Consider the following 16,361-nt stretch of genomic DNA (forward strand, 5'->3'; position numbering starts at 1 on the left):
CGTTTGTTTTAATTTCACATCTTAATATGTAGAAGATAACTGTGAATTAAAGTGGCATGCAGTTAACAGTTATGATACGAATCTCGTTTGTACGAGAACCAATAACAAAAAAGAAGTTTAAAAGATTATACTTTCTTGAAACTCCGATTTTTAGCAACAAATTGCATTTCGCTAATTATATATACATGGTAAATTCGTATAATTCATTGAAATAGCACATTAAAAGTAAATCCAAAGTATCTTCTTACTGAACCATAAAAACGCAAGATTTAGCGGTTTATTTGAATTAAGAACCATGCGCTTAAAACATTTTTATGCGTATAGAGGGCCAATAAAAACTTACTTGTTGAAAGATTGCATTTGAATTCTTTGTTACATTTCTTATCGATAGTCCCTACATATACATACACCTGTAGATAATTAGGACAAAGAATTGCATTTTTTGTACGTTTAAAAGGTATGTAGACTGTTAGCACGCATCTGTTTTGAAACTAGTCCAAGAATGGCGGCCAATGTGTTGTACTTGTGAATGAAATTTTACAGGCATATTATTCAGCTCGTTTCCTTTCCTTGTAAGTGTTTTAACAAAATTTTCTACCATTCTCTCTTCCCGATCTCGTAGATTGTCCTGGTTAAATCTCACTGGTAATTTAGGTATCCAACGTTCAGAATAGACTTCTCTTCTGCAACAGTACGTCTATAAATGATATCTTTCAACAACACTTAATCTAATGTGATGTGTGAATTTTATAACTACTATTCCTATGAATTTTTTTCTCTTACAGTTTTTAAAATGTAGTGTTAAAAACAAATCTATTTGGAAAGTCACACAACTTTATCGTACAAGGAACTACTGAACACATTTGCTTCGAACTTTTGAATTTTAGTTGGTATCATTCTAGTTTTAACTACGTCCAAGAAGTCATCCCAAAATGAAATTCCATGAAAATAATTTGAAGCAAAAACGATAGGTTTTTATGTAAGTAGGGTTATTTAAAAACTATTTCTATAATTGAACAGTGTACTTCACCGCCAACAGTAGAATATGCTAAAAAATGGCCCAGCGGTTATCCAGCTTTTGCCAATCGTAAAAAAGTTACAAGTTAACGCTCGGCTTTCACTATTTGATAGGACTGAAACCAAGATTTTGATGGCAATGAACTTTTACAACCAAACTTCGTCTTCTGTTTCAGTTTATGACACTTCTTGGCGAGAGGAAATTTCAAAAATACTTTATTCCAAACTCAAGAAATAGTATCAGTACTAAAAGTTAATCGAAAGGTGGCTTAGAATAGTCAATTACAAAGAGCTACATTTTGTATGAATAAAAAGTATTCATAAGAGTTATAAAAGGCCAAAATTGATTTTATTATAAATTGGGTGGCGGTAATATCTGTTCGTACTGTACTACTCTTTAAGATTTTGTCAGAGTCGTCCATCTATGCCGTCTCCCATTTGTTTCAAGAAATCAAAGATTGCATAGATAGATTTGCTTCTAAGTAAAGCTTTATCAAGCTTTTCCAAATTCTTATACAGAGAGAGTATGAAGAAATGCCAGGCGATTCTACACAGACGGCCGCTGGATGTAAAAAGGAAGGGGTTTAATCTAAAGATTGATATCTTGAAAGGGATAGGTAAGCTGGCAATAGTCTTTTAGGCCTAGATGCATAAATTCAGGCTTTCGGAAGTATGTTACTTCACCTTCTCGCTGATCGGGAACTTAATTGCAATTAAAATAAGTTTAATGAAGAAAAAAGTTTACCTCGACCAACTTGTCTTCCCACACTCCGAACTACCCATTTTATGCATTCTTCCTTTGTTGTGAGTTGATTCGTCAGTAATGTCATCCTCTTCTGACTGACTAGAACTATCCATAGTAATCGATGCATATTCTTGTGCAAAATCATCGTACAATTGTTCAACCTTGTTTTCAGAACTTTCAGGATCTGCAATTATATTAAGTTTTACTTGTACAGTACAGTCTTATAAGCTAATTTACAAATATTTATAAAAAACACAAAATAAAAAAATTCTTAGAACCGTTTTTTGATAAATAGAGACCCTGAAAAATCGAATTAATTAAAGTGAATCTTCTAGTACAGTGCTTCTTAAACTATGAGTCGCGACCCCTCGGGGGGTCGCAGAAATATATTGTGACCTGATAAATTAATTCACTTATTAACATTTTAGTAACAAGTAAATAGAAAAAACAAGTTTTTTGGTTTACTTCAGTAACTTACGAACGTTCAGGAAGTAGTGGGGATATACATATGTTGTAGTGATCCTATCAAAGATATCGTGCAAATGAAGTAAGTTTGTTGTTCTGTGACAGAACACTTTTCAATGGAGTTTAGGTTTCGCCCAATCACATTGTCATCTTTCAAACACATAGTAAATATTAATGGCTATAGAGTTCTACGTTTCATACTAATTAAAAACATCCTTACTTATTTACGATTTATTTTAGTTGAATTTGTACTCTAAAATTGATAAGTGGCTAAATAAGAAATGTGAATCCGAAAAAGAAGAAATTAAAGCGACTTCGAGTACAGCGGAAAATAAGTCGAAAATAGAAGAAAAAAGCCAGGACGAACCAATTCGTCCAAAAAAAGAACATACAATGAAACATTCTGCAACACGGGTTTACTTTTAATAATTTTCACGATAAACAGCAACCGCTTTGTTTAATCTGCGGAACTTAACGAAACTTTGGTTAATGAAAGCATGAAGCCCACAAAATTAAAAAGGCATTTCGAAACGAAGCATCCTACCCACTCAAATAAAATAGTCAAATATTTTGAGAGGCTTTTTGAAAGGAGATTAAAAAAAAAAAACTAATTTGAAAAATATGCTACGGTCCAGGAAAAATACTTATTAGCATCATAGAAGCATCATTTTTAACAGCGAAAGCAAAAAAACCTTTTACAATTGGTGAGGAACTTGTATTGCCCGTAGCAGTTAAAGTTACTGAGTTTATTCATGGACAAAAGTGTGTAGATGACCTTAAATCGACTTACAAATTAGGTTTTAGGATTTAATGAGGTCGGCAAGGAAATTTTTACTTTAAAAAGAGGTCGCGGTCGCAAAAAAATTAAGAAGCACTGTTCTAGTAGAAACAGGACATTCTAGCGCAGATGATTTGGTCCATAAAAAGAGACACTTGTAAGGTTTGTTAATTAGCCTAATTCAAGAAATGAATATCATATTTTATGGCCCATGGTTTTTAGAGTATCTTTCCTCTTTATATCAATGTTACAATGTTCTGGCACAATTCTATTGTTATTGCTGTACAATTTCTTCAATAATTACTAAATCTGACTGCTAGTTTTAGAAACTTAAGCTCAAGAATAACCGAATGGGCGTCTCCATAACTAACCTTGAAAATCGTTCTTCTCACGATCTACGCACTCAATGCAGTCATCTAAACTGGCAGCCCCTAGTAATTTTTCTGTAGCACGTTTAGAGAACAAGTCTAAGCTGAAATATCCTGGACTGCCGTTGTCAATGATCGTGGTTTTCATCATTTCTTTATCTATAAAATTTAAGAATAATGAGGTTGTAGGACATTTGGAAGTTCATGCCACTTATAAGCAAACATTTTTACTTGCGAAAGAATTATACAAACACCTTACTTAAATAAAATTAAAAAATAAATAAAAAAGCTTTCAAATTTTCAAGTTTTATCATTTTGTAAACTTGTAACTATCTACTTCCAACTTTTCATGAAGTAAATCTAGCATTTTTATTACCTATCTTGCAACTTTTTTTAAAAAAAAAAAAAGAGGAAAAATATGGTTTTTATGTAAAAATAGATCTTGAAAAATTTCAACTTGAACAGTTCTATTCAGTTAAATAAAATCCAAATAAACTAGTTTGCTTGATAAACTACTTCCTTTTTGCATTAGGATTTTTAAATAAAAAAATAATTTTTTATTCTCAGAATGTGCTTTTACGTGATATAATGTACATAGCTTGAAATTACAAAGCTTTCACCTGATGAAATTATATCTGATGTCCGTACATGTAATCTTGAAAGTATAAATTAAATTTATTCCATTCCAAGACAAAGTTGAAAGCTGATATTTTGATACAAAATTCTTTTCTTTTTTTTTTTTTAAACGGATAGTTCATAATTAATTGGTGTAAAATAACGAGTTATATCGTTGAAAATGTAGGTAGGTCCGCAGTGCTAGAAAATATCACTTGAGTTTATCCGCATGTTTTGTTTTAGCTTCCGTCAACCATCATCAGGTGTTAATTCATTTGTTTGATGTAGAGATTTTTGAGAGATCTACACTTGCTGATTTGCTTAGTCCGAAACTGTTAAAAAGCATGCATGCTATCACGGATTACATTAGCGAGTTGTAAGGTTTTTTTAATTTATTTTTACTAAATGGACTTTAAAATCCATCCCCATGCTACTGATGTTTGCAAACCGATATTATGTTAATCTTTAGATTTTATAATGTCGAGAAGTCTCGTATTCACAAATCGAGATAGTCTTGAGACCCTTCAGGAGGGTCCGAGTCACTATTAGAAAAAAACAAGAGTACATGATCTCCTGCTCCTAATCGTACCTGTGTGTAATCGAAGTAGATGCCTTTGATCAGCGTTCTGACCGCCATTATTTTCAAAAATGTAATAGAGGTAAAGTGACCTATGGATATGAATGGATCTCACCACATTTCTTGAAAATTTCATGCGATTCGACTAAAAAGAAAAAATTAGTGGCAAGTGATGAGAAGTGAATCCAGTAAATAAATTCTAAGACCAGTGTATCCCTTGCAAAAGGATCCCCTTCTTTGTCGAGCTTGTGAGATAATGGGTGAAACACACACATCTTTTGAACACAGTTTAAGGGAGAGTAGGTTCAGGACGTTTGTTCGGAACTGGTTGATTATGGAAAGGGCTTAAGCTGTTTTGTCTCAAGCTTATTGTTTGATTTGTTTGCAGCTCCGGAATGTTACATAGAACAGTATTATTATTATTAATTTATTTTTATTTTTTTGCGGTTACGTGGGACCAACCTTTTAAAGTGGCACAATAAATAACTAGATTTATAGCTCTAATGTTCTTAGTTAAGGTGGAAAAATATTTCTATCTAGACTTATTGGCAATTCTATAATTGTTGAAGCATCACCTTCCACTCGAACTCGTGTGATCTTGATAATTTCATTGTAGTACCCCAGTCTCGGTGGAGAAAGACATATCAGCGACTCCTGTTTTTTAACAATCATTACAATCTTCTCCGCATGACCTTCCATCCGAGGTGAATGGGATCTATACTGACAACCCTGAAATGATTACAAATTAAAAACATAAAGCAAATTCTTGATTTTGTGACTAAAGCATTGTGACTAATTAGGTCAGTTATAAGTAAGAGATATATTTCCCCTATGGCAACCACCGTTATTTTTTTGTCGATAGGGTCATCAAAAAACGGTTATTATCTTTCATGCAATCATAAATTAAATCTTTTTAAGTTGTATTCTTTTGTGTTTCTTTTTTGGCATTGGCTTTTCACCATTCAGCCATTTCTATATTTGTTTGTTTTAAAACTATACTTTATTATATATTAATGAACAATTGCCGAATACAAAAGAAAATTATAGTTAGTTTTCAAATACTTCAGCTATGTTATGCTGTTAAGAGAAGAAAGATATTTGAAAAAATATATATATGTTTACTTACTCTTGACGAAGGAAAGATTTCAAATCTATACGTTTTTTCTCCGCAGCACATGTGCTTTCCTGAAAAATATTAATATAAATAAATAAGAGAAATTAGTTACTGGCAGGCGTACTATTATTTCTTAATTCGTTTTAAAACTTAATTTTAGAAAATAATTTAAATAAAAATCTATGGTACCCGTAAAATAAGAATTTATATTACTGTTCATTATTTTTGGTGACTGATTCATAGGATGAAAAAATAAATGCCAGTTTCAGTCATGATAAACTTTATCATAGTATCACACACTCAGTCCATGAACAGACAAGACAGAAGACACACCAGCCCTCTAATGATGTAAAATAGTGCATTGTAAATTAGCCCTGAAGATGACCTAGGTCGAAAGCTCGGCATAATCAAGTTTATCATGACTGAAACTGGCATTTATTTTTTCATCTTATTTAAGAATTTATAGAATTAATTTTTATAATAGGTAAATGGTACATGTACTTCACAGTGACGCACATGAAACGAAAAAAAATCTTGTGAAAACATTCACAAGACTTTTGTATGTTTCAAATTACAGATTTTCAGAAGGAAGAAAGATTATAGCTAATTTCTGTAATAATTTTGTATTTATATTTTGACAAGCTTCCGACCTCGGGACTAGGTCATTTTCAGGGCTGTGAAATATATTTTACACCACAGTTTAGTAATGTACGTAGCTATAGCCCCAGCGGCCTTAAAACCCACTGCTCTAGAGTCTCAATTTAATAGGGGATTGAAACTTCTCAGATAAGTAGGGTGTTCTTTGTTTTCGGATTATAATAGTTTTTGGTACTATTTTTACCAATTTTAGTTGTATTTTCTCCTTGGTCATCGTGTGGGAATTGAGCTGTCTGCGGATGGTAGGAACACCAGTGCGAGCTGTTCACCGGGTAGTAGGCCGAGCAGTGGGAACAGTTGAGATAATGACACAGTCCCCAGAGCCACCAATAAACTTTTCTCCACGTTTTCAGCTCCATTTTTAAACCTTTTATATATTCATTTAAATTCCATTCTGGATCGCTGAATTTGTAAAAGAAAAGACATAATTTTAGTGTAAAATAATTTTTTAGAATTTTTTTTTAACGTTAATCCAAATCGAATGTGGTTCGATAAAATTACTCCAATCACATTCGATTTGGGATAACTGCTCCTGATCATATATTTAACGCGCTCGAAGCCTTTTTAGTGCTCTGAACGTCTTTCCGGCCACCTAAACAAAGACAACACTGTCATCAACGGATAGTGAGTTTTAGAGGCCGCAAGGTGAAATAAAATCTAAGGGCAGCCGAACAATCACTTCCTGATTCTCAGAACCACTAAGCTAAATCTTTATTTTGGAGGAAGGTTGTATTTGTTGCTGTAAATAAAAATATATTTTTTTTCAACTTTGTGTGGATGCAATGATAAAGAGAGAATTATTTAAGATTGGATGGCTGGCGGCCGTGAATATTAGAAGAAGCATATGTCTTATGTAAGATTAAGAAATGATTGAATAAGTAACACCAATTAGGTCGAGGGGCTCTTCAAAGATTAGAGACGATATCTTAAAACACCGCAATTTTGCCTGATCTTCTGTGTACGAGGGATATTCGGAAATATTTGCGATATGAAAGGAGTATTTAAATTTAATAGTTATTGACATTTAATGCTCTTCAACAAGGGCATTGGTGACAACTTTTCAGTGTAATGACAGACCTTCGGTTTTCTCATATAAGACAAACTGTCCATCACCAGATTGGGAACTGGATGAGGCTATCAGGAAGGGAACATCTAAGGACAACCAATTGGACTTGAAACCAGCCCCCAGCGACTTTAATCCAGAGCACTAATCTAAACTAAACCCTGCCTGCATTATTCTGTTATAAATAAATGCAAAATACTTACAGTTGATGATCAGACTGCATTTGCCCATTGTTGTCTACATGCAGATTGTCATTGCAGCATGTAATAAATCTGCCATAATCTGCATGTAATAGTTGGTCACATGCCACACAACGGTATAATTTTGTTATGGATGAATAGTGTCCTCTACTTGGTTCTGGCACTTTCTTAGCTAAATTAAGAATCATTTTACAATAGAGTCGAGAATGGATCTTATCCTTTTTGTCTTTAATTGATTCTACTTCAATGTTAGTCATTAATTCGGATAATCTATGCAGAGAAAAAACAAATATTTTATGAAAATAATTTAAGATGAGTTGTATCGTTTGCATAAATTATGATCTTGTCCAACATTACTGACTTCTCAAATCATTTCAGCAATAGAAGTTGAGCAGTAAAGTAGAGTAATGCCTACTTTTTCTTGCGGGCTTTACGTTCAACTACCTAGCGCGCCATATTCATTAGAATGAATCTATTTCTGATCTGACACTGAAGCAATGAAAACAATTCTGGGTCTGTCAGTAAGGTTGTGCATCAATAATAAATAATTATTCTTTTCTTTTAACTAAAACAGCCATTAATATTTAAACAATATTAAGTAAAACACCATTGACACCTGTCTAGAACAGTACTTCTTAAATCTGAGACCAGCGATCTGCATTACAAAAAAAAAAATTATATACGTTGGTCAGAATTTTATAGAATGTAGTGTGAACACACGATTTTCTCTTACTTTACTAATTAAATTCGAAACCTCGTATTACCCACAAATAAATATGGACGTTGTGGGAGTATTGTAATAATATATTATAAAAAGAAAATGTTATTGTTCAGCAGTCTGCAGACACAATAAAAAAGAAGATATTTCTTTTTATAAAATTTGCATGAATACAATTCTACTTAGGGGGAGTAAGATACTGTAATAATACTTTGAATTTGTAATGGATCTCTAGGCGCCACAGTTTTTAGTAAGCACTGATCACCGCTAAAATTTAAAAAGAATTATGAAAATTATATTTAGACTAGTACCTAATTAAATATTAAATTTTGGTAATATTTTTTTAAGAAGCAGTAGAATACATTCCCTTTAAGTTGTTCTGTTTAATTGCCAACTCCAGAAGATCAGAATGGCCAGTTGCTAAATTTCTAAAATAATATATTTGTTCACAATCTGACGAAGTAGTGGACGCACCTTCCAAGTGTTCTATCATTTAAACAAGAAAGTGTTGGTGTTGTTTGTATAACGTCGTCTATGTTTTGTTTCAAAAACATCAAACATTCTGAAATTAACGGTTCCATCAAAAGAAATGCAGCAGATACTAGAACTGGTATCACGTTGCCAATACCTACAATATAAAGTAAATTATTTTTATAAAGAATCTCACAAATATAAAGATTTAATTTTATCCTTAATACTAATCTGCAACAGTGGCGTAGCGTGGTTATTTTTGTTTTTAAGTAGTTATAGCCGGAGTGAGTCTCCACTTGTGAATCAAACGGATATCTCTGTGTCGTCGACTTTTGTTTTAATTTGTTTTATTTAATCATTAATAAGCAGAAGGAGAAAATCCTCTATCAGATGTTATAGATATAAATAATACTGAGGGAGAAAACATGTAGGGAGTTGTCTCACTGTGAAAGAAATCACTGGAAAATTTCAATTGTAAGAATAAATATATTTTCAATTTAAGACAGAAATATATGGGGAACTATTTTGTAGTTATAAATTTATCACAAAACTTCCTAATAGAGAGAGAAATTGTTGTTTAGAAAATGAAATATTATGGTACTGTTTTTTGGTATAATGCTTACATAAAGCTGCTAAAGAAATATTAGCTCAATATTAACAATATTTGGACAAGAAACTATGTGCCAAAGGACTGGAACAAATTATCTTGCTCATTCTGAAACCCAGTAGTACAATCTTTGAACAGCCAGTGTTGAAAAAACAATTTGAAAGGTTAATAAAGACGAGGCCAGAATGGTGAATGGAATCTGAAAATAGAACACCTCCTTTTCAGCATGGTTTTAGGCGAGGCTACAGCACAATAGATCCAATTACTGCTCCCATAGCAGTCACATATTTGACACTTTCGTCTACAATAACTATTTAGTCGGTACCTTTACAGATTTATAAAATGCTTATAACTTTAGTATTAAAAGCTTATTTGAAAAAAGTGCTAAAGTCTGGAATCCCCATTAAAAAAAATTGTGTACAATTAACAATGAGAAAAGTGTTGGTATTCTGCGGATATAGGTCAAATCCTCAACCATGGCACTTCATTAATACAATGCCACAGCTACATATAAAATATATACATATTTCATATAATATTTATATATAATATGATATATATTGTCCATTTAAAACGCACCAATCGCCAATAACATTTTAGGAAAGCGGAAATCCGGAAAAACCCACGAAGTAAACTATATGTTTTTTTTGGTCTAGTTTCCAAATTTTCCACCTCCGATGCTCTATCTTCATTTTTGGCGGAGTTACGGCCAAAAACCTGATTGGGGTTTCATAAGGACTACTGGTTTTGACAATGATTCATTGTCTCTTAATTGAGTAGTGTGCCAGAAACAAAAAAAGATTGCGCTCCGTCGAAACAGCAGAAGGCTATGCCACTGTTGAGATATTAGAGCAACTACAGTAAACTTCAAATTAAGTAAATTTTAAAGTAAATTATAATAATTACAGCTTGACTTATAAGTGAAAGTAATAATAAGTACGTAAGTCTATTTTTAAAATCAAATAATATCTTACTTAAAGTTGGCAAATTTTCTTTAGATGCAGATTTAACCCAGCGCATTAGCCATTCAAATGTGGAGAGATCACAGTGTACTGAAATGTCCATATCTTCTAACTTTTGACCTACATTATTTAAAAATTATACATAAACAGTGCAATTAAAAAGATGCAGAGATAATAAGCATATTGTAAACAAACACGGAGTGCTGTAAAACAGTATTCATTTAGGAAGCATTTCTGATTTTGAATGAGATCTATAGCGTGCCCAACGTATTATGAAATTTCAAAGCATGAAGTTCCGATGATATCTCAATCTCGAAACGGGCGTTTTTTATTTTTTTAACTACGAAGAAATAATACATCAAGAATAATTTCGCAATGGACTTAACAACAGCTATGGGCTAAAGAATCTAGACAGAATGCTTAGCACAATAATAGCTTTGATCAAACGCGAACAAGTTTTGTTCCAGTAAGATGGCTCCCATCAGAGTAAAAACAAAATTGAAGAACTTGATGGTATAGGACTTCTCACCCTCACTACATTTAGCGCATCCAGCCGACTATATTTATTTCGATGTATGTATCTCATACTTTCATTGCGGGAGAAAGTTCACTGAATTTGAAACGGAAATGCAGGAGATTTAGGTTCCATACAAACAATTATATGAACTAAATGGACTTCTATCTTATGTACCCATTAATTTAAAGCAATATTACCTGCAGTTACTCCAGCAAAATATTTCATTTTTTTCAAAAGTACTCCTTGAGGGCATTTAAATATTTTCGTGGATTTCTTCAGTTCATCGCAAACTTGTATATCTATTTCGTTGCTGGAAATATAAATAATATTCTTTTTAATGGTAACTTTAAAAATAATAAAATTAAAAGTTTTTCACAAACATTTTGATTTGAGAAGTGTTGAGAAGATATCGCTTTCTTCAAAACAATTTTTTAAAGTCCTGAATGATTATTGGACCAAACAACGGCACAGTAACAGTTGAATATAGAAAAGCTTTCCACATCAACGTGTTTTATGAACTGAGGGTTCAGCTTAAACTAAAGCTCTTGGCCGAATGATACGATCGTTGTCAAAAAAATTAGGTACATTTCTAATGCAAAAAGAACCACAAACGTCTGTAAGTGAAGACGAGTAGAGCTATCAAAAACTCTGGCCTGAAGCTTCCACCCATAGTTACAATGCGATATTCTTGATTAGCTACCCTAATAAAACAGAATCTTAAGCTGTAACAGGGTTGAGGTTCTAATGAGGGTTTCAGCGCGACCCACTTGCCAGGCTTTTTGCCTTGAACAACTCATTACCCTCGTTCATTGAATTCTCAGGCAATCAGACTAAGAACAATTTTAGTTTTTCCTATATTCTCGTCAGATATTGTCTGTAAAATTAACTGGATAGAAGACCATAGCTTTTAGAGCCGTTAGTTGTGAGTAAAAAGCTTAAACAGAGCATATTGGAAAATATGTATTTATTTTGAAGACCCTGCATGGGCTGTGCCGAAAAAGAAATTGTGTTAAATTAAATGATATTTTGGAAAAATTTAAATATTTAAAAAAGAAAAGAAGTAATTTCATTTACTCTTTCATTAAATCCATTGTAGAATCTCGATTCATTGATAAATTCTCTTTGTCTGATGTAATTCTTTTGGAGCCATCAGTGTTTCCAGTTTTGAGTAAAGAACAAGCGTTGGGCACAATGAACGGCAGAACTGAATCTAGAATACCTTCGTCCACGACCTCAGCAGCCATTGAGGCGAGTACATCGCACACCCACTTAATCAAGGGTGTTTTGCTAGCGGTAGATTGTTTTGTGGCTGAAAGCCGTTTCCAATGATGGTTTTTGCGATTTATTTTCACTCGAAGACCACCCAAAGGCTGAGCACTGTTCTTACATTCCTCTGTCGAACTGTAAGACCACACACCTAGGATCAACATTGTTTTCCTGAATTAATCATAAAATAAAAATATTCTGTGAGGAAGGAGAGAGGGTCTTAAGTAAAGAGACAAAAAACTGTGTTGCGAAGAATATCTTTTGTTATTTGTATCTTGGTCGGCCCACTAATGGATAGAATTTCTGAGTGAAGTACCCTTCGAGATACAAATAGGAAATTCTTAAGCGGTAACACCTGCCTAAATGACTCTAGTTTAGCAGTTGATTTCTCATGGTATATCTATAAGAAGTAGAAGATATTGAAGTGGGTAAGTTTACTTTTCTCAGCAATAAATTCATGGAAGACCTAGCGTTTTGAAAGCCCTGCGGATGTTAATGCAAAATCAACTTTTGGGAGAAAATGAGGTACTTATTAAAACTGTCCGGTAGGACAGTTTTACAAGGGTTGAACGTCAAAAACTGCAAGAAAAAGCGTAACGTTGAAAAACACCCAACTTTGACAATTGTTTTTCTTCTTTTCCTATAAAAGGTTAAATTTCTAGATTTTCTTGAAAATACGAGTACAAGGCAAATCCTCGTTTACAAGAGTAATTTTTTTTTTTTTTCAACAACGTGGATTTAATAGATTTCGAGAAAAAAATTCCCAAAAATGAACAATAACGGCGTTTTCAAAAATTGTTATTCTTGTTACTTTTTTTTGTAAAAACGTAGAGCCCAAACGCGTTAACCGATTTTAATGAATGAGGTGTCATTCAATTCAGAATTTAATGTAAATGTGCCTTCTAGGAGTCTTGACGCTGTACATCTAATGGGAGAGGAGTTAGCCCCATGTATGTAAGGCCCTCTAATAAACTATCATCAAATCTCCTTAACAAAAACTTTTTAAAAGTCAAGTATAAGATTTGATTGTGAACCTTTTGTCGTCTAATCAACCCTTATACTTAACTTGCGAGTTTTTGTTAAGGAGTTAACATTCTAGAACCTCAGATTAAACCCCGAGTACGTAAAGAACTTATGAGACCAATGAATAGACGTCGAACGCATGCTGAAAGAAGACCGCTGTACCCTCAATGCCAAGAAAGGCTAAAAACAACGCACATATTGGTAAGTTGTGTTAAGACTGCGAACCTACATGGCAAGCTATAGCACGCTTGAACTCTTGCATCGCCGAGTAGATATAAAGTGAGAGTCCTAGCACAGGGCAAAGGAGTCAGGCTCCTCACCAGTTATCCGTGTGCATTCCCCTCCCCCTCTATTGCTCCTGTCCACCTGCACGCGTTGCTAAAACAAGCTCGGATGGCTGGTGAGGAGGCTGGCTCATTTGCTCTGTGCTAGGACCCTCACTTTATATCTACTCTTGTTTTTCTAACTCTTGTTATGTATAACATACACAGTGTAACAATTATCTCTTTACCTATTCAGCGGCCCTCGTTGATTAAATATAAAATTTATTATAAATACCTTCCTCTGATTCGTAAAATTCATAAAGACAATCTTGACAGTTACAGACATCAGTACACGTTGGCGTCTTATTTGGTCCATCCTTAGTTTCAGGTTGTGTCCTGCTCAGAGTGACTGCCTTCAGATCAGATCTGGCTACACTTAATAGCCTAGCTATCAGTGCATTTTCACGCAATTCGTCCCATCCAATACGTTTCTTTAATACAATGCTATTTTTATTTAAACAAAAAGGTACATATAATCAGTTACCCTGCTATCTAGCAATAATGTAACAATTATTTTGTTTAAAAAAATATATTAATTTAAATGAATTGCTTTATTTGATGGTAATTATATATTTCATTGTTTTTTGAACATTCTTGTTACATACACTCTTTTCTATTCTATGAATCTTGTATGTAACAAAAATTATTTCACAGTGCTTGGCTGATGGTTTCGGTTTAATATGTGAATTATGTATAAAAAAACATAATCGTTAAATAAATAATAATTGAAGACTATTTTTTTTGGTACTCTTGACCAAACCAGATAAGCATTGAAATAAATTTATTTAGGATAAAGTTTATAAACGACTGAGTTGTAGCTTTAAAAGTTTTTTCCATGTTATGCAATGATAATGCACCGCAACAGATTAGGTACCGAAAGAGAGGTTTTATTATTAATCTTGTAGGAAGGAAAGGAGGGTACCTAGACTCCTCTTAATCGGTGCTCCTGCGTAGAAGTTTAGATTAGTAGTATTTAGGACTATAAAATTCTACACATACTTATCTTTATCTTTATCACAAAGTTCATGGCTGATGCGGTACGCAATGTACAAGAAGTCGAAGAACTCTTTTAGTGAGACCAAGGCTGTTCGACTTCCAGGAAGGAAAGAACCTCTATCTTCAGGCTCCTCCATGGTCCCAACAGTTTTATATACCAGCAAATGATCTAAAACAATTAAAAATAAAAAAACTGTTGTGGTCAGTGACACGACTTTATCTGCTGCAGTTTACATAATGAAATTTTCTTTTTAATTGGTATTTATTCTTAAAAAATGGTTGACATTAGTATTACATCTCTGAGTTGAATAAAAAGTCTTAGTTTTCATCCGAGTATGTTTTTTTTAAAGAAGGTAACGTTCGGATTCCCTTGAGCCCATTAACCAGTAAAGTGGCTGTCGTATTATTGTAAAATTCCCTAATAAATGTTTATATTTTTTCATTAAAATCAACCCAATTATTGTCCAATTTTATTATTGTCCACAATAATAAAACTAATTACAAAAATGCATGCCGTCATTTCTTCCAGAACCTTATTAGTATCTATTTCTTCGTTTGGCGACGCCCTAAAAAACTGTAGTAGAATAGAATAGAATTTGAGTTAGAATTTTCAAACTCAATAGTGGTTGATTCAAGAGCGAGAAGCTCTTGAAGAATTTAAAATTCATATTTCATACCACTTCTGATTAAAAGTGGTTTATTTCAATTTGGTCTTGACTTCAGTTGAGACTGAACATAAGTTTGAGTTATAAATAATACTTGTAAAAGAGTTTTGTTTCACTTTAAAAACTGATGAAGTGGTTAATAAATAAAGAAAAAAATCATATATTTATCGAAGAGGTTTGGATTGGGGTCCTGGATAGGGCTTTGACAATTCATTCTATAGAAAGAGCCATTATCTTGATAAAGGCGAATGGATTTACTCTTTAAATTGCGGTACGTTGAAAAAGTTCGATGGAGTCTAAAAGGCTCACCTTAATAATACTGTCTCATTGTTAGAAATAGCAGTGCAAAAACTGAATCCTGGTAATTATTTTTTTTTTGTCTAAATCGCACATCTTTCAGACACTAGCCGCCACTGCAAACAAAAAACGAAAAATAATTAGTTCCCAATTATCAATATAGTTAATTAAGTTAATATGCTACTTAGTAGAGTTAAATCTTTTCATTGTGGATCACACTCAAGCTGTAAGAACACCCATTCACACTTTCATAACGTTATATTCTATCGATCAAACGACTTTTAACAGTAAAGATTAGTACAGTGTTTCCAGTTATTAAATTGAATAAAAAATTTACATTTGAAGCTAGATTAAAAACATTTTAGCGTAAAAAACATTTAGAAAAGTCATTTAAATTTATTACCCTTCAAAAAATCAAATTTTCCGGTAGGAAAAAAAATCTGTTGTAGTCTCGAGATTAATGCATTTACTTCAAATAAAACTGATAAAATTTTAGAATAATATTGAATTTTGTTAGTTGTAATTTTAAGTTATACTAGATGATCGAGAGTGTGTTATATGTAAATGCTATGCAGGTAAGTTGAATCAGTCCGGTTACATTGTCTGCCACATGTAGCGCTATGTACTTACTGCTCGGAAGTAACAAATTTTGCAGTCTTAAATTTGTCGTTTTCCAGAATCCAAAATAAATATTTCTGATAAACTGTATCCAATAAAATTACTGTTTCAACTACCAACGACTAGGATACTGCTGGGTTCCATTATATTATTGTATTTGGAGATAATATTTTCCAATGTGCTTTATAACAGCATTTCTCAACTTTGAAGACGTGTTAAATTTACAATGTGTCTCAAAAGCGTCGAAGAAGAAGTATAAAAAAACAGTATCTGATGACAGAAATCTTGTGTGAATTTTA

At 32.9% G+C, this 16,361-nt stretch overlaps 1 protein-coding gene across 1 annotated transcript; it reads right to left on the reverse strand.

Annotated features, from left to right (window-relative positions):
* Positions 1-147: 147 nt before the first annotated feature.
* Positions 148-15,698, reverse strand: LOC141459524 (uncharacterized). The gene is made up of 14 exons (XM_074138694.1): positions 15,457-15,698; positions 14,486-14,651; positions 13,722-13,930; positions 11,949-12,291; positions 11,072-11,184; positions 10,370-10,477; positions 8,792-8,945; positions 7,603-7,869; positions 6,521-6,738; positions 5,692-5,750; positions 5,141-5,294; positions 3,377-3,532; positions 1,763-1,946; positions 148-683 (listed from the first exon to the last, which is right to left on the reverse strand). Exons 2-14 carry the CDS (start codon positions 14,617-14,619, stop codon positions 470-472), a joined length of 2,313 nt encoding a protein of 770 aa, XP_073994795.1. The 5' UTR covers positions 14,620-14,651; positions 15,457-15,698; the 3' UTR covers positions 148-469.
* Between the last annotated feature and the right edge of the window lie 663 nt (positions 15,699-16,361).

The sequence above is a fragment of the Rhodnius prolixus genome, unplaced genomic scaffold (genome assembly GCF_049639745.1).
Source record: "Rhodnius prolixus isolate KJV_2025 unplaced genomic scaffold, Rpr scaffold_11, whole genome shotgun sequence".
Classification (NCBI taxonomy): domain Eukaryota; kingdom Metazoa; phylum Arthropoda; class Insecta; order Hemiptera; family Reduviidae; genus Rhodnius; species Rhodnius prolixus.